We start from the raw sequence: 18,504 nt of genomic DNA, 5'->3' as shown, positions 1-18,504 counted from the left end.
AAAAAATCTCACCAGAAAGAGAGCAAATGGGATGATTCCCTAGGGAACACGGAAATTAAACGAGTCATTTTGTCCCCGACCCTCTTGGGTGAAAACCAAGGACGAGCCTGCGGCTTCCCGGGGACACGCAGCCTCCTTCTCACGGCGCCCCAGCATCTCATCCTACCTTAGTCGGGAAATGAAAACGCCGTCGTTCCCTTCCCGCCTGGATCCAGGGCTGTCTGCAGGGACACGGCGCTGCCTACCGCTAAGGCTGGGGTGCAGGATGGGGACGTGGACCCTCCACCCCGTTCGGGGGCGGTCGTGACGTGAGGGATCGCGCATCACGGCCATACTCCTCCACCTCTGTCCCCACCCGTCGTCCCCGGTTGGACCCACGTCTCACCGTGAACCCCGGAGAAGTCTGGGGGTGCCGCAATGGAAAAGGGAGCTGACCCAGGGGATCGCAGGACAGCGAGCGTGTTACCCAGGAGCTCTGCTCGCCCTCCCCCAGTGAGACTGCGTGTCTGTCACAGGAGCCGGAAGTGCGCCAACCCCCGTCTTCCGGGACTGGGCTGCTTTCGGGGTCCTCCCTAGGGGTCCTCCCTAGGGGTCCTCCCTAGAAATGCGGGAGGACTAGGCGTCCTTGTTCTCCAGTCGCCGGGTTCGGCTTTGGGGAGGGAATCTCTCTCCTCAGCTCAGCTTTAACAACCCAGAGAAAGGGGCGGTTAAGTTTCCCTTGATACTGTGCTGCTCAGATACACGTTTCTCCAACTTCTTACTGATGGCAGTCATCGGAATTCTAGTTATTATCAAACAATAACACTTAGTGATGGTGTGTCTGTGGCAGAGGAACCGAAACAAAAGTGTAGGCAGAGGAAGATCAAAGTGAAGTCAGGAACAAACCCGAAGTGGTTGCTTCTCTGGGGACCCTGATTATGCATTACCACTAAATGGACAGTATTTCCAAATACTTGATTTATGGGCAACACATTCTTTCCAATAACAGAAGTTATACGATTTGATTCTGGCTAATGTGTCCAGGGAATTTGCAGAATAACATCAATGGTATCAACTATAGTAAGTCGAATTTGAGCCACTTTGCTGTCAAAATGTTACCAATAATTATGGCTTTCACCATTACTTCTTGCGTAGAGCAAGAAACTTCATCTTTTACAAAACAGTAACTGAGACCTTGAATGACTGTGACACGACTCCAAGTTCCAAGGCAAGTTGGAGCACAATAGAAAGCCCACAAAAGGAATAGCCACCTACTGTAGAAGTTACCAACGACTAGGTGATATTCTGCGTAACTTTCAAAGCCCTGAAAAGTCTTCCATTCCCTATGAGGTTTGATCTTGCTGTGGTTGTCATTATTTTCTCTTTCTACTTCCCTGTGACTCTTCAATAAACCACCTAAGGAGGTCTTTGCTGCTTTATCACTGGCTGGCTCACTAACCTATGGTCCTCCTTGAAGACATCATATTCCCAGAACTTCTTCCTCCACATACTTCCTTGTATTCCTGTTCAGTGTTCTAAGTCACCTCTAAGAGCCATTACATTGTTATGCATTGTTTTTCTTCTTTGTCTAAAACCTGCCCTCTCCCCTCTACTCCCACGCCTATTTTTACATTAAACTGATAAAGGGCCCAAGAAGGTAGGTTACTGAATGCAGCTGGCTGGGTGTGTTTTTGTATTTATGTCGTGTGTGTGGCAGGGACTGTGGGGATGTTTATAACTCCATTTTTTGCCTACTGATTTTCTGGCACAACGAACGCCAAGTGGCCTGGTGGTATTGTCAGTTTCCAGTTCAGTAGAACACTTAATGTAGCTCCTAAAAGAAATGTTCTCCCTGAGAATCAGGACTATAGCCCAGCAGACTAGCCTTGGAGATAAGAAGCACAAATTCCATAAATGGATTACTGGGTCTGACAGTAATAGAGGCCACTCCTGTTTTGAACCCTTGGTTCCTGTAATTATGTAGTCTATTTATTGGAGGCACAATACCATATATATGTTATTGGTTCAGTGCATATCAATGCATATACTGTATCGCCAACTTTGCAAGGTGCTATATCTTGTATCAGCAATTCAACAGTCTTCGACATACCATTCCACACTTCTATCAGGCTAGCTGCTTCTGACTGATGAGTAAGCACCACGAATTCTGTGTTTTACAAGCTCATTGTCACACCTCCTTGACTACAAAATGGTTTCCTTGGTTTAAGGTATGTCCAATGGACACGGCATCCTGTAAGCCCTCAGATGATGGTGCTGTCAGGAAGCAGTCAGGAAGACAGACTCATATTCGGGGCAGGCATCAATTCTGGTGTGATATTTTACTTACTTTGTATCTATCCATGCCTAGTGCAATGGTAGGCATAAAGGAAAGACTAACGAAGTGCTCAATTCCTTGGGAATGATTGCTTACACATTTTCTTTAAAGCTATATATTTTAAACTAAAAACTCACAAATTTTATGAGTTGGTTAATTGTTTTCACCAGTTATCTTAAAAACCCTTGAAAGAAAATTTTGCTTAGAAGCAAAGGAGTAGCTACTGTTTCTTACCACTCTTTGTTAGGGATTGATGCTATTGGTGGGAAGTAGAACCTTAAGTTGGTCCCTCCTTTCGTCCTCTCACTGGAGCAAACTAGTCAGCTAAAACTTAGACACAAATGCACCACTGCCAGTTTGCTCATCTCTACTGGAGAAATGCACCTCTGCTAATAGGTACAATCTGTGGGGAAATAGCAACTCAGGAAAGAACCCCAAACTTATAGCTATCCTAGAATATTAGAAGAGCTGTTAATGAACAGGAGGAAGTAATGTGTCATTTGTTGTCTCAGGGATCTCAACAGGAAAAAGACATCACCAGGGGGTATATTTCTGTTCAACAGAAGAAAGTTTCTCGCTGGAGCTGTCCAGCAAGCAACTGACTAAGCAGTGCATTTTCTATGTTATGCCGATTCCATTGTGACAGGGATACTGTAAACTAGAGAGATTGTGTCACAGTCGGAAGTTATACCACGTTTCCCTGAAAATAAGATCTAGCCGGAGAATCAGCTCTAATGCATCTTTTGGAGCAAAAATTAATATAAGACCCGGTCTAATATTATAAGACCTGGTATTACATTATATTAATTATATTATACCAGGTCTTATATTACATTTTGCTCCAAAAGACGCATTAGAGCTGATTGTCCGGCTAGGTCTTATTTTCAGGGAAACAAGGTATTCAATCAGTGATACTAAAGGAGGAAAGAAAGGGAAGACACATCAGAATATGAAGCTGACGTAGTTTGAAAAAAACATATAGAATGCCACCCTTTTGATTTTTCTTATAATTTGATATCAAATAGCATTTAAGGATATTTGATTTGTGAGCTTAAACAAAGGAGTAATATCTAAAGTTCCCTCCACTTTTTTGATTCTGCAAGAGACTTGCCAGTCCCTAGCGGATCAATTTCCACCACAAGACATCGCATTCCCTAAGGATCCAGAAGTGATCATGTCCTAAGGGATTCTGTCCTAGCACGGGGCTTGCCTGTCCTCGTGCTCCGGCTTACCTATCCTTCTGCACAGTCCAGCCTTTCCCCAGGTACGTGGCTCTGTCCTAGCACGGGGCTTGCCTGTCCTCGTGCTCCGGCTTACCTATCCTTCTGCACAGTCCAGCCTTTCCCCAGGTACGTGGCTCTGTCCTAGCACGGGGCTTGCCTGTCCTCGTGCTCCGGCTTACCTATCCTTCTGCACAGTCCAGCCTTTCCCCAGGTACGTGGCTCTCTTCCAGTCTCAGTTTCTCTTCCACTTCAATATGCTCAATGCTCCCGCCTTCCCCCAAAACTTCAGTAGATTCCGATCCCAGGATTTTCTGTAATCCTCATTATCACCGAAGCGCCTTCAATCCTCTCTTTAACAAATGTCCTCTATACCCTTGTGCTAGTTCCCTACCGGCTGACTCCTGGACGTCGGACCATTAGGACTCCCGTTCCCTTGCACCCGAATACGCACTGACGTGTGCTAACCACCACCCCGCTGGGAGTCTCCAGGGTTGGTTGAAGCAGGGAAGGGCCAGCGGAAGCCCTTTCCCGAGTCCGGGGCTGTCACGGTCATTACTGGTATACTGGCTAGAGGCAGCCAGCGAGTTTAACAGAAGAGACGAAGGCGGAACACCACCGTGAACAAGCGACGCAAGCCGGCTTCCGTAGTTCCCACGTTTTACCCGGCGTCCTCATCCGGGGCCCTCATCCGGGGTCCCGCCCTCCGCACCAAGCCATCGGACTCCGCCTCCGGAAGTGCCACCGAGAAGCTCCGGCCTCCAAGCGGTGTAGAGCGACCCCGAAAGCTCAGGGTAGCCCGGCGAGCAAGGGTGTCTGCGACAGGACGGCAGTTTAGCCCGCAGTTCCACTTGGGTGAGTCCCCGGAAGCCGTCCTGGGGTCGCAGTGGGGTGTGCCCCCTGTTTAGCCTCCGGGGGAGGAGGAGGAGGTGCCCGGTTCTGCCCACCGCGCTTTGCTGCCCCAGGAGCGCGCGGGGCGGATGGTGCGAGGGCCTGTGTCACCTCAGTCGGTATTTGCCCCGATGCCCCGCGGACTGAGGGCCCGGCTGTCAGGACCCGGTGACTGCCCTGGAGTGGACAGGGTCTCTGTGAGCCGCCTCGCCCTTTTGGGACCGAGCCTTCACCTAACAGGGAAGTGGGAGAAGGGCAGCGCCGGCTGAGGCCTCCTGAGGACCGGGCGCAAGGGCCCTGTGGTAGTGTTGCGGACGGGAGACGGAGCCCTGGCGCGTCCTTGGCTTTGAAGGACACCAGTCAGACCTGTTCGAATCGCAGCTCTTCCCTCGGTTACTGTCAGGATTGTGGGAAGAGGCCTGCCTGCCTAGCTGGAGTAAGCGAAGGGTCTGACTCCAAACCTGAAATTTTGTTCTGTGACGTGGTGTTTACCAAGTAATTCCCAAGCGCCTGCTTAAAAAAAAAAAAAAAATTAATGAGCCATCATAATTAGCATATTTCTCTGGTTACACACTTGAGCCTTGAAAGACGTTTATAAATTTTGAATATTTTAAACTTTCCACAGAAATCTTTACGCTATTACCTTGTACTTCCCTGATTGTGTTTGAAATACCACGAATTCTGATTTAGTGGAGTTCCAATAAACCTGCGTTCTTGGAGCGTATGATTTGGTTCTCGGCTATTTAAAACCGAATAATACCCACCTTTCCTTTTGTTATTTAATTTTATTGACTATTTTTTACTGAGTACAGTATATAAGATACTTTGCTGAATCCTGAGGATATGAAATGATGGGCTGTTTTAACTTATTACAATCATTTCTCCTAATCTCACTCCACAGTGATGGTCATTGTTCTCCAGAACAGGGATGGAGGAAATATCAGCCCAGGAAGCAGCAGGATCATCAAGGGTCCAGTTCCAGTCTTCGGAGACCCAGTATGAGGGTCTGCCCCCAGTGCCTCAGGTCGTGCAGGACACCGCCATGGAGCAGGGACTCACTGGGGGTAAGGCCGAGAGCACTGACGTCCAGGAGGACGGGAGTGTAGAGTTGCTCCCAGGCCGGGGACTTCAGTAAGAAGATGGCCCCTGGAGGGAGGTCTGGAAGGGAGGGCAGATGCTCGGTCCTGGTCTGGGACCCGCTATTAAGGACAGCCCGTCTTTCCTTAATAGGCAGAGGTGGTCACTCACTTTGTTCCAGCTGTTTTTGTTCATACAACCTTCACTTTATCCCAGTTACCACAGCCACAATCATTTTTAAGATATGCTGCCTTTGCCACATCTCACAATCCCTGCCTGGCTTTCACTTCCTCTTAGGTTTGGGGCCTGTCCCTCACCCTGTTCCCTTCACTTAGTTTCGTTGCACTTTTATGACTTTGTGTGCTTTGCCACCTGCTGTTCTATTGCAACTGCAGTGTGTGTGACTAATCTAACTTTGATAAAGGAAGCACCCATTAATTCCTTGGTTGAGTGCAAGGGATTGTCTGTATGAACGTATACATGTCACACTGACTATATGATGTAACCTTTTTATGTGCTGTTTAGATAGGTTGATCTGTCTTGTATTTCCTTTGTTTTGTAAGAATCTTAGATTACTTGTGGCCACCTGCAGTGCCTGTAATAACTTGTGTCAGCGACACTGAGTGCCACAACATGTCGAGTGCTGTGAGCAACTGGGGGTGGGTGGAAAGGGTGGGGAGGAAACAGATGACCATTCCCTGTTCTTACGGGCCTTACACACTGGTTGCAGAGACAGCGTCCATCAATAAGAGAAAGGCTCAGTGATGTTTACAGAACAGTGTTTGGGAAAGGGTCAGAAATCTACTAAATCTTCATGGCCCTGCACCAGTCACTGCGAGTCCTTATGCTTTGCTTTGCCCATCTGCAAAAGAGGTGTAGTGCTTACCCTTCTGTTAGAGGAATGTCGTGTCAGGAGGATAAAGGGAAATACGAGATTTCATAATAAAATCCTCTATCACGGGTGTAAACGTGTGTGAGCAGGGTATGCAAGTTCTGAGACGGAGCAGAGTGCACACTCAATACCTGATAAATGGTCATTGGTTTTACTAGAACGTTGATGTGAAGAAGCGTCCCACTGACTCCCGTAAGGGAGCCCTAGGGAAGGGCTGCTCTCACTCTTGGCTCCTTTCTCCTCCCTTAGCGCCACCTGTTCCCCAGGTGCCTGCTCTTCCCCACGAGGGAAGCCCAGGAGACCAGGCAGCTGCACTCCTGACAGCCAGGTACCAGGTGAGCTGAGGAACCCTCTGCTTTTCCTCAGGGTCTGTTGCTGCCGACTGAGTGTGGCCTTTCCCTCGTCCCATCTGTAAACCTTGCCTGGAATTTTTTTCAGTAGCAGACCCCAATTTGGGAACTGATTCTCCCCAGAGACCTGGACTTCACACAGACCACCTTCCCGTCTTCCTAACACCACCAGCAAAACACTGTTGCTTTGTCCCTGGTGCTGTGCTGGGCGCTTATTAGATGTTCAAGGGTTGTGGAACTTGTTCCCTCGATTCCAATTTGTTCTCACTGCTCCCGACATAAGTACACACGGGAGGTCGCTCTGCATTGTCTCCTTCGTTCTCTGGCCGTGGTGCTGTCGTGGCCTCCTTCCGCAGAGCAGCCAGGCTGTGTTATTTCAGGAGTTTGTGACATTCGAGGATGTGGCCGTGCACCTTACCCGAGAGGAATGGGGATGCCTGGACCCTGTTCAGAGGGAGCTCTACAGAGAAGTGATGTTAGAGAATTATGGGAACGTGGTCTCGCTGGGTAAGGACTGGCTTTTTATTCAGTTTACCTGTTGGGATTTCTGTACTGAGTAGGTGTGAGGTTTCTGAGAACGTAGAGTGTGGCTCAGATTCCAGGTCCTAGAACCTTTGACTCCTCCGTCCTTAAGGTCATCTCCTCCAGGAGTGGTTTTCCTTTGGGGGTTTCAGGGCAAGACATTCTACTCCTTATCCTGAGTGAATAGTTCCTGCTTTTGTGGGGTATCTCGTTAGAAAAGGGAAACTTGCTTGTGCTTTGCCTATGTTCTTACCTTTCTTGTCTTTTCCTTTTTTATGAGAGACTCTAGAGCAGGGGTGTCCAAACTTTGTTCAACGTTTTGCACCAAGGGCCATATGCGGTAAAATACACAAACAGCCGGGCCACTCACTCGAGGTGAAGTGCGTGTTGCCTCACCTGGTTTATTTAAGTAAACTAAATATATTTTTGGAATTTGCTGCGGGCCAATAAAAAATGGCTCTCGGGCCGCAGTTGGCCCGCGGGCCGCAGTTTGGACACCCCTGCTGTAGAGCCTCCCAATCCACAGGCAGTCTCTTTCCTTCCTGGTAAGTCAGCGCTCCTGTATCCGAGTTTCCCATTTTCCTCAGAAGAAGAAATGCCGTTTTTAGAGAGGCTAAAGTCCTTCTGGTTAAGTAATCCCTCTTAAGATGCCTAAGTTCATCTCCACGCAGACAGAATTTGAGAGACTTCATTGAAAGGCACGCCTCACTGCTACCACATTTCAGTGCGTCACCCAGGCAGTAACCCTAAGTAATCTCATCCCCAGGAGTGCAAGTCTCCGACTTAAACCAAGTCTCTCCTTTGTCGTTTGGATGGTACAGTGGGCAGCAGAGGTTAGGCAGCCTGTGGTGCTGGAGAAACATCAGTGGGGGTGTTGGCAGCCCTTTTAATGTGAGCACTGCTCCTTTTTCTCTTTCTTTTTTTGCCTGTCCCTGCTTTTGTTCAGTTCCTTTTATTTATGTACGGCACAGTCACTGTTTTATTAATCTCAGTTATTCTTTTCTCTTTCTCTTTTTGCTTTGCCTATGCTGGTGGCACCCAGGTGTTGCTTGGTCTCCTCGGTTACACTCAGGATTAAAGAGGTCTTCTTGTCTGTGGGGAGGCAGCCTGCCCACTGGGAAGGTTTTTAGCGTGTTTTCCATTCCTGGCTCTTTGATCTTTATAGGCATACTTCTTCGTCTTCCCACCACCCGGATTCATAGTGTGAATTCCTGCCCGGCCCTGAGTCATACCCAGGCAAGTGCTTTCTCTGGAGAAACACTTGCAGTCCTTTCGGCAGGAATCTCCAAGAGATGGCCCAAGTATCGGCTTCCCATCGATACTGCTCGTCCCTGCTCGGAAACTTCCTTTCCACAAGTATAAGATATTACACTTGATTGATGGAGTAGATGCTCCCAGGATGCCACCAGTATGTAAAATTGCAGCTCCTCAGATGACCTTTGTTAAATTTCTGAAGGGCCCAGGAAGCCCTCTGTTGCACCAGATGCATTTTGAATCCTGAGTTCATTCAGAAGCCGCGGTTGGTGGCCATCTACTCGTGTTCTGAGAAACCACAAAATTCAACTCCAGCTCTTCATTTATGATCTTTTCATGTTATTTCAGGATGTGGAATGTACGCTGTGCGCCCCTCTTTTTCTGTAGTGAACAGGACCTGCCCCGTCTGTTCACTAACTCTCCTGCGACCCCTGGGCTTTCCTCATATTTAACATTCTGGTCTTCTTCAAGTCCCTGTGGCCCCTTCCAGGGTCCCGCCTTTGTCCCCTTTATTCTTTTTTGCTAAACAGATTGATGCATTTATATGACCTTTCCCGATCAAGTGTTCTTTAGCTCTGTTCTTGATGGAGGGGAAATGAGAAGGCAAAAGAGTTCAATTTATTTCAGGGTATCAAATTGAATGTATGTTTAACAACTTTGTATATTGTACAATGATGTGTAATTGTAAGATACTGTTAATTTTATCTAATAATTACATAATTTCCAACAGTTTATCTGTCTACTTTTTGGAGTGAAGAAACTTCTTAGCAGCTTAATCAGCCAAATAACACAGCATGCTGTTGGACTGAATTTCATCCCATTTCCTCTGTCATCTCTGCACGTACAGCACACCCGTGCACTCACACATACTGGGCACACATGCGTACAAGAAACCCTCCTCCGTTTGCTTTTGTGACCAAGTTGCAGAATCTCTAGTAATTAGTTTTTACAGTTCTTGGGAAGTCATTTTCATATTTGTGGGTTCAGCAAACTCCATGTAAAATTTAAAGTTATACCCTTAATTAACTTAGCTTTATTATAAAGCTAAGTTATAAAATTGGTGTTATAAAGTTATAAAACTGGTGTTATAAAATTGAGACTTTATAATTCAGTCCCTGACTTAGCAGCCCTACTTTCCAGTTTATATCTTTTTATCATGGCAGTAGCTCTAAGTTGTATTTGCCACAGACATCAGAACTTTAGTCCTTTGGTTAAGTGCGTTGACTATGCTAAGTATGTAGTAAATGTACAGAATAGGAACAACTGAGTAAAAGAATGAAAAAATAGCTAAAAAGTCATAATTTTCATTACCAAATCTAAAAGCATGTTCTGTTGTTGACAGTGTATAAATTACTGGCTGGATGGTTATACCCAAAGGGAAGTTGTCTGTGACTTGGTGCTTAAAATGAAGATTAAGACTGGGAAAGAGACTTGGATTGCATTTTACATGGGATAGTTTGGCAGGTACCCTATTAGATGACAGCATTAGAAACATACTTATCTAAATTCTAGTTGAAGATAAGTGAGTTACTAAATCAGGAATGTTTGACATTTACCCTTTACTTTTTGAAATTGATGTCCTGAGGACAAAAATGATTTTGTATAGACTGTCTTACTGTCACAGCTGTTTACTATTTATTGAGCAACCAATATGTTTGTTTCTAGGTACTATATACCATTTACTATGTACTATATCTCATTTAATCCTTACCATAACCCTGTGAGCAGGTATTATTCTGTTTTATACCTGAGGAAACTGAGGCTCAGAGAAGGTGAGTGATTCATTCAGGGCCGAGCTGGGCGTGGGACTCAGATCTGACTCTGAAACCCATGCTTTGTTTCACTGTTTTGTGCCTTTAGTACAATTAGTCAAACCACATGTGGCGTTTTTTATATTTTTATGACTTTGTACTCTGATGATAATTAAAAACGGCCAAGATAAATTGGACAGATAGGCATGAGGTTCTACAGTTTGGGAGAAGAAAAGATACACATTCATGAAGAAGTAAAATTGCTAGGGATATATTCCATTATAATAGGTATATACACAAAAAGATATTGCTAAGGAGAGGTTTTATTTGTGTATTTGTTAAGGACCAGGAAAGAAAGGCATGAAGCTTCCAAATGGCTAAACTTTAGCACAAGTCTGGTATAAGCAGCAAACCAAATAATGAGGTATATATATTTTTTATATTTTTTATTTATTTATTTTTATTAGTTTCAGGTACACAAAACAATGTAATAGACATTTATCATTTATATCCCTCACACAGTGATAACCCACCTCCCCCCATCTACTATCCCTCTGACATTGCATACAGCCATTATTTTAAATGTTACCTTTAAAGACCGGATTAAGTTAAAATAGATCTAATTAGAAAATGGTCAAGGTTTAAATTTTAAAAATCAAAAGGTTTTAATAAAAAATAATTTTAGATAGGAAAAATTTTAAAGCAAATGCGTATTTCGAAAGCACAGTTTTGACTTAAATTTAGTAAAAGGCATTCAGGCCAATGGCAAGAATACCTGCCTTAATGCTTTCTGTGACCCTGTGGTAGATTGGAAAGAATATAAACTGGAATCAGACTTGGGTTCCACTTAGCAGCTGTGATACGCTGAGCAAATATTTAAACTGACACTCATTTTCTTCATCTATAAAACATGAAAAATAATGTCTACCTTTCTGGTTTGTGCCAAGGATAAAATTAGATTATGTAAGTACCTGGCTCATAACCGTGTTTACTCGATAACAAGACCTAGCCGGACCATCAGCTCTAATGCGTCTTTTGGAGCAAAAATTAATATAAGACCGGCTATAATATAATTAATATAATGTAATACCAGGCCTTATAATATTAGACCGGGTCTTATATTAATTTTTGCTCCAAAAGACGCATTAGAGCTGATGGTTCAGCAAGGTCTTATTTTCGGGGAAATACAGTAGTAGTTACATAAATGTTTGTTTGGAAAGGACGCAAGTGATAGGAGTTTTGGATCAGATTTTCTTTTTTTAAAAGTCTTACTGGGGAATATTGGGGGACAGTGTGTCTCTCCAGGCAGTTGTCCTTCAATCTGAGTTGTGGAGGGTGCAGCTCAGCTCCAAGTCTAGCCTCCGTTTTCAGTCTTTAGTTGCAGGGGACGCAGCCCACCATCCCATGTGGGAATTATTGTTGAGAGCTCACACTCTAACCACTGAGCAATCTGGCCACCCCTCCAGAAGCTCAACGGCAGCTCATTGTCTTCAGTCTAGTTGTGGAGGGCGCAGCTCACTGGCCCATGCCGGCATCGAACTGGCAACCCTGTTGTTCAAAGCTTGTGCTGTAACCAACTGAGCCATCCGGCCTCCCCTTTACTAGATTATTTTAAAGCCAGGTCCTAAATTAAGACTGTCTGGATTTGTGCTCTGGCTTCACCATTTATGACCTTGGGCAAGTTAATTAAGCTATCTGAATCTTCATTTTCTCATTTCTAAAATGGGTACAATAATAGTTCCTACCTCATAAAGGTATGGTGAGCATTGAGTGAAAGCTTGTAAAGCTCTTGGTATGGTTCTTTGCACCTACCAAATGCTTAGTAAACCTTGGCTTAATATTTTGATGATACAGATGACTTTAAGTCAGTCTCTTGAACCCTGTTTGCTCTTCTAAACTGCAACCTTGTATCTCTGCCAGCTAAGCATTTTGTCTTACACCTTTCTACGTTACCTTAAACACAAATCTAAAATCAAACCTTTCATCCTACATGAAGATCTTTTTTGTTGTGTGTATGTGATTTAAGGGTAGATACAGAGTAAATAACCAAAATTTATTTCAGTTATCAAAGTTTAGGAGCACCTTAATACCTCAAAGTTAAAAGTTGCAGATTATGTTATCAGAATTCTGAGCAGAATAGTTGCTGCTTTATGCCACACTAACGTTTTCTTAAATTGCAAAACTATTTCATTTGACATGGAAGACCTTAACTAAGTTAAGTGTGCAAAAGGAGAATCGACTCTGTTTGCCCAGAAGGAATTCAGAAACACAGTAAATGTCATTCTTTTTTTTTTTTTTTTTATTTTACTGGGGAAGGGGAACAGGACTTTATTGGGAAACTGTGTACTTCCAGGACTTTTTTCCAAGTCAAGTTGTTGTCTTTTCAGTCTTAGTTGTGGAAGGCGCAGCTCAGCTCCAGGTCCAGTTGCCGTTGCTAGTTGCAGGGGGCGCAGCCCACCATCCCTTGCGGGAGTCGAACCGGCAACCTTGTGGTTGAGAGCCTGCGCTTCAACCAACAGCCATCCGGGAGGCAGCTCAGCTTAGGGTGCTGTGTTCAAGCTTAGTTGCAGGGCCAGAGCCCACCATCCCTTGGGGGACTCCAGGAGTTGAACCGGCAACCTTGTGGTTGAGAGCCCACTGGCCCATGTGGGAATCAAACTGGCAGCCTTCGGAGTTAGGAGCACGGAGCTCCAACCGCCTAAGCCACTGGGCCGGCCCCAGTAAATGTCATTCTTATAATCTGTTCTGATCTCTCTCATATGGAATAGGCTCTCATATGGAATCCCAAGAGGGCAGCTGTTGCTTTATCATATTTTCCAGGCCCAATGCCCTTTTAAAAACATTGGTTATCTGTTATATGCTGACTCTTGGGCACAGAATTGGCACTCAATGAGCAGCTCTTAAATAAATTAATCAGAACAAGTGCAAGATACAAGATACATGGTGTTTGTTATCAAAGAGTTTATAAATCAGGTAGAGATGAAGATACTTGAATCCAATTTTTTAAAAAATGTATAAACTCCATTATATAACGACATGCCAGAATAAGAGGAACAGATAAATTTTGTAGACATTCAGTAAGTGGAGAGAAAGGCTTTTGGAGATGAGAGGCTTGAGCTAGACCTATGTGTGTGCTACTAGGAGCTTTCTGGGCTGAACACATAAAATAATGCCCCTTTGATACTATAATAGTTCTGCCCCTTTAGAAGCTGATTGCCTCTTTCTTTCACTTTTAAAAGAGATTAGATCTTCCCAGTCCATTATGCAAGCCAGACAAAGACCATTTCATGTAAAGATGCACTTTTATTGTACTTGCTTCACTATATCATATTATAGTTATTTATATCTCTGTCTCTGCATTTAAGAGTGTAAAGTCCTTGAGGTGATGGACCTTTCCTGCTTGGCTCTTTATCCCCTGCATACTTTGCATAAATGTTTGTTGGATAAACAAGAGTGTAAGCTCCTAATGGGTGAGAATGTGTCATGTTAATCTTTGTTTTCTCGTGCGAATTGAAATGAATTGTTTCTTGAGATTGGTCCTAGGAATATTTATTCAGGCTTCACTGATTCTGTTGATACAGTTCAGCTCACCCTACAACAGGGCTTGAGTATTCACCTTTCTCCAGTCCAGCAAAGTTGTAATTTTGATTACCTGGATTTTTTTTAAAAATTTATTTGGGTGACAATTGTTAGTGAAATTACATAGATTTCAGGTGTACAATTCTGCATTACATCATCTATAAATCCCACTGTGTGTTCACCACCCAGAGCCAGTTATCTTTCCATCACCATATATTTGGATTACCTGGATTTTGACTAGGTCTAGTACTATAGACCAGGTCTAACACAAGGTTGATCTATAGGCAACAGATGAGGACTGAAAATAATAATTTCTGTGAAATTATCCCATGCACAAATTCCCTTGTCTGAGGAATGTTAGATGACTTCTCTTGCTCCCAAAAGGCTTCAGCCTGCCCCTTACTAACACTCCTCTTTCTAGAGTACAAATAGGAGCTCCTTGTAGAGCATCTTTGCCACTCTCACTCTCCAGGCTTCCCCCATGTCTTCTAAGAATTTACTTTCTCCATTAACCATTAGTTAATAGAAAAATGGGTTGGTGTAGTATCTGCGGAAAAATTGCCACATCCCATTTCCTTCTCTGTGAGCAGGATTTCCAATTTTCAAGCCTGATGGGATCTCCCAGCTGGAACAAGATCTACTGGTCTTTGATCTGGAAACTAAGAATAGAGAAGTCTTAAGAGATGACTGCTCAGGTGAGTAAGGCAGAATCAATCAGATGGAATTAGTAGGAAAGTAAAGTCCAGATGTTGAGCCACGTTGTAACTACTTTGTCAAAATGAAGAGCTCTGCCTGTATCACAGAATGGAGAGCTTTTTCCTTTCCCTTCAGTTTTGATGAACTCTTTGCATTTATTTTGTTCCTTATCATCCACAAGTTGTACTAAGTCCCTATTTAAGTTGCTTATTTTTAATTCTTTTGAACTATTTTCCCTATTTACTCCTTTGAAACACCTTAATTGGTTATCTTCTTAGTCTGATGAAAGTACCTTCTGTTTCTGCCATACCCTGAACCATTCGGATCCTACCTCACTGTTCCTATTCACACCCTTTTATCTGCTGTTGAGATTTTGTGCCTGTGTTTCAGAGTAAATAAACTCTTGTCCTGGTAGAGACTAGATTATTTAGAATTTTCCTCTCTGAGTTTTCTTTTTCTAAGCACAGGGTACAGATTACATTTGCATTTTCTATTTATATATTGAATCAGATGGAGAAACCAGAGAAGAGAACAAGCTGTTGATTCCTAAGCAGAAAATTTCAGAAGAAGTACATTCATACAAAGTGAGAGTAGGAAGACTCAAAAAGGATATTGCCCAAGTTCCTGAGACTAGAGAAGTGCATAAACCTGAGGACAGATTAGAAAGGCTTCAGGAAATCCTAAGGAAATTTCTCTTCCTGGAGAGGGAGTTTAGGCAAATAACAATCAGCAAGAAAACCTTCACCAGTGAGAAGAACAATGAATGTAATGAACCTGAAAAAAGCTTCAGTCTGGAATCTACCCTTGATACAGATCAGAAAGATCTTAGAATACAGAACATTGATGACATTGATAAGTATGACATGAGCCTCAACCAGAATTCAGCTGCTGATAAACAGGAACACATAAATCTAACACAGGATTTTCAGAGTAGTGAATATAAAGAAAGCTTGATGGAGCTCTCCCACCTTAGTAAATGTGAAAGCATTCCTACCACTGAGAAATTCTATAAATGTGATGCATGTGAGAAAGTCTTCCACCAGAGCTCAGCCCTTTCTAGACATCAGAGAATTCATACCAGAGAGAAACCCTACAAATGTAAAGAATGTGAAAAATCTTTCAGTCAGAGTTCAAGTCTTAGTCGACATAAAAGAATACATACTAGAGAAAAACCCTATAAATGTGAAGTGTCTGATAAGTCCTGTGAGTCATCTGACAAATCCTCTAGTCAGAGCTCAGGCATGAGTCAGCATAAGAGGATTCACACTAGAGCAAAATCTTATAAATGTAGCCGTTGTGAAAGAGTCTTCAGTCGTAGTGTACATCTTATGCAACATCAGAGAATTCACAGAGAGATGCCCTGTAAGTGTACTGCGTGTGGCAGTGACTCCTATCATACCTCGTACCTAGTCGAACATCAGAAAGTTCACTGTGAAGAGAAAGCCTATGAATACAATGAATGTGGGTTGACCTTTATTAAACATCAAGGAATTCGTCTCAGAGAAAAGCCCTATACATGTAATGAATGTGGGAAAGACTTCAGATTGAATTCCCATCTTATTCAGCATCAAAGAATTCACACAGGAGAAAAACCACATGAATGTAATGAATGTGGAAAAGCTTTCAGTCAAACCTCATGCCTTATTCAGCATCACAAAATTCATAGGAAAGAGAAATCCTCTGAGTGTAATGATTATAAAGACAGTTTTAATCATAGCTCAGATCTTGTTCTACAACGAGAAGTCCTCACCAGAGAAAAAGCCTTTGATTGTGATGCATGGGAAAAGAACCTCAGTCAGAGAGCACACCTTGTTCAACATCAAAGAATTCATACCAAAGAGAAACCTTACGAATGTAATGAACATGGGAAGACATTTAGTCAAGTTCAGGCCTCATTCAACATCTGAGAGTTCACCCCAGGGAGAAATCATGTATGTACTGAATATGGTAAAACCTTCAATTATAGCTCAACCCTTACTCAGTATCGGAGAGTTCACACCAGAGAGAAACCCTCTGAATGTGACAAATGTAATAAAGCTATTAGTTAAACTCAGTCGATGCCTGCAAACCCATACCAATGAACAAACCTACGAATATATTGAATGTGGTAAATGCTTCATGCTATGTTCATACCTTAGTCATCATTGGAGAATTCATACAGGAATAAAATTCCATCACTGTAATGAATGTGAAAAAAGCCTTCGGTCAAAGACACTACCTTGTTCATCATCAAATTCATTCCATGCAGAAAGCCTATGAATGTAATCGATGTGTGTAGGGATGGGGGAATGGGGGGGAAGATTCAATCATATTTCAATCCTCATTCAACATCAAAGAATCCATACCCTGGAGAAGTCATTTGAATGTAGGAGTTCAAGTCTTTTTCATCATCGGAATATCTGCACCAGACCAGAATCTGATATAATGCAAATGGAAAAATTTACTGCCATATTTCAGGCTTTATTTGACATAAAAATGTTGGAGAGAAAATTGTTTATTGTTTGTATATGAAATCGTTAATATATAGTTCCAGTCTTTTTCATTGCAAAAGAATCTATTCTGAGGAGTGACTTGGTGAATTCAGTGCTGTTTTATTACGGCATTCTTTTATTTAATATAATAGGTATTGTAAGTAACTATGTGTACTTTATTTATGGAATTCATTTAAGCTATTTTTATTTTAATATGGCCTATAAACATTTTATTTCCTGGAATTGGTACTTATTATTATTCACAGCTTCCCTAAGGTATTACACCAATGTTAAAACATCAGCATCTGGAATGTAGCTCATTTAGCTTTTTCTGCTGTTCTCAGCCCAAATTCTCTCCAAAACAGACTCTTGGGCCTGCTCTTTTTTGAGGACCCTACATACTCGTTTCCAACCACAGCACTTGAATTCCTATGGATTTCTCCATTCTCTTAAGCGCCTTGGAATGGTGGATTCCTAGTTTTAAGCTTTTCACCAGCAGGTATGCCTTCCCTACTTGATGTTGCTATTCTGGTGTCTTCTTTCATAAAGTGAAGCAACTTCCTTTAAATTGGATTTCCACATCCTGTTCATCCATGAGTATGAATAATTCTGTCTCCCCTGAGTTTATGGCAGGCAGCTAAACATTTTAAAGTGATGCCCATGTTCTTAGCTGCCTTGTCTGCATCCACAGCCCTCTAAGAGATGAATAAGGACATCACGGAGCCGACGAGGTTATGGTAGTCTAGTGACATTCAGCGCTTATTCTGCATGTCTGAGTTTAGAATTACTTTATATACTTCCATTGAAGAGCAGCAAAATGCTTAGGTCTGCTTTTAATGGGGCAAAACATAAAGAATATAAACTATTAGGGTGGTGCAAAAGTAATTGTGGTTTAAAAGGTTAAAGATAATTGCAAAAACTGCAATTACTTTTGCACCAACCTAATAAAAAATTCAGAGTTTCATAAGGCAGAGAGCTCAGCCTTCCAACAAAAATCTTGCTGTTCTTAGGTAATATGTCTAGAGAGAGTATTTCAAGAGAGTGGCAGGTCTGTTCCTGGTAAAATTTTAACCGTTACGATTACTTCTTTATCTATTTTAATTTCTGTCCCCAGTCTTCCTTCATCAATCCAGGACAGTATTTAAAGTGGGGATTTTGTGTATAATTATTTATCATTATCACAGTTTTGTATTTTACTAGACTCTGCAAGCCATGTAAAAGAACATGGGTTTCTTGATTGATAAAGTTGATCACAGATGTTGGCTCCAGAGTTCATCGTAACACCTACCATGTTTCCCCCAAAATAAGACCTAGCTGGACCATCAGCTCTAATGCACCTTTTGGAGCTGATGGTCCAGCTAGGTCTTATTTTTTTGGGAAACACGGTAGCAATAGTTCGTGATTCTTTAGATAATGTCAAAACATTTTATTGTATTTTTCCGTCTTAAGCTTCATAACATTTTGTGAATAAGACAAGTGTTATTTAA

General features: G+C 42.9%; 1 protein-coding gene across 1 annotated transcript in view; it reads left to right on the top strand.

Annotated features, from left to right (window-relative positions):
• LOC308499434 (uncharacterized protein) overlaps positions 1 to 18,504 on the top strand; it is a 76,261-nt gene that overhangs the window by 43,829 nt on the left and 13,928 nt on the right. The window contains exons 8-16 of the mRNA XM_081052873.1: positions 4,186 to 4,328; positions 4,443 to 4,582; positions 4,666 to 4,861; positions 5,333 to 5,489; positions 6,644 to 6,729; positions 7,125 to 7,251; positions 8,432 to 8,622; positions 14,476 to 14,545; positions 15,057 to 16,064. Of these exons, the coding sequence (XP_080908999.1) occupies positions 4,186 to 4,328; positions 4,443 to 4,582; positions 4,666 to 4,861; positions 5,333 to 5,489; positions 6,644 to 6,729; positions 7,125 to 7,251; positions 8,432 to 8,622; positions 14,476 to 14,545; positions 15,057 to 16,064 (2,118 nt within the window). The remainder of the gene's footprint in view (positions 1 to 4,185; positions 4,329 to 4,442; positions 4,583 to 4,665; positions 4,862 to 5,332; positions 5,490 to 6,643; positions 6,730 to 7,124; positions 7,252 to 8,431; positions 8,623 to 14,475; positions 14,546 to 15,056; positions 16,065 to 18,504) is intronic.

This window comes from Rhinolophus hipposideros, assembly GCF_964194185.1.
Source record: "Rhinolophus hipposideros genome assembly, chromosome: 7".
NCBI lineage: Eukaryota > Metazoa > Chordata > Mammalia > Chiroptera > Rhinolophidae > Rhinolophus > Rhinolophus hipposideros.
Note: the sequence above shows the minus strand (reverse complement) of the source record. Positions and strands in the feature narration are given on the sequence as shown.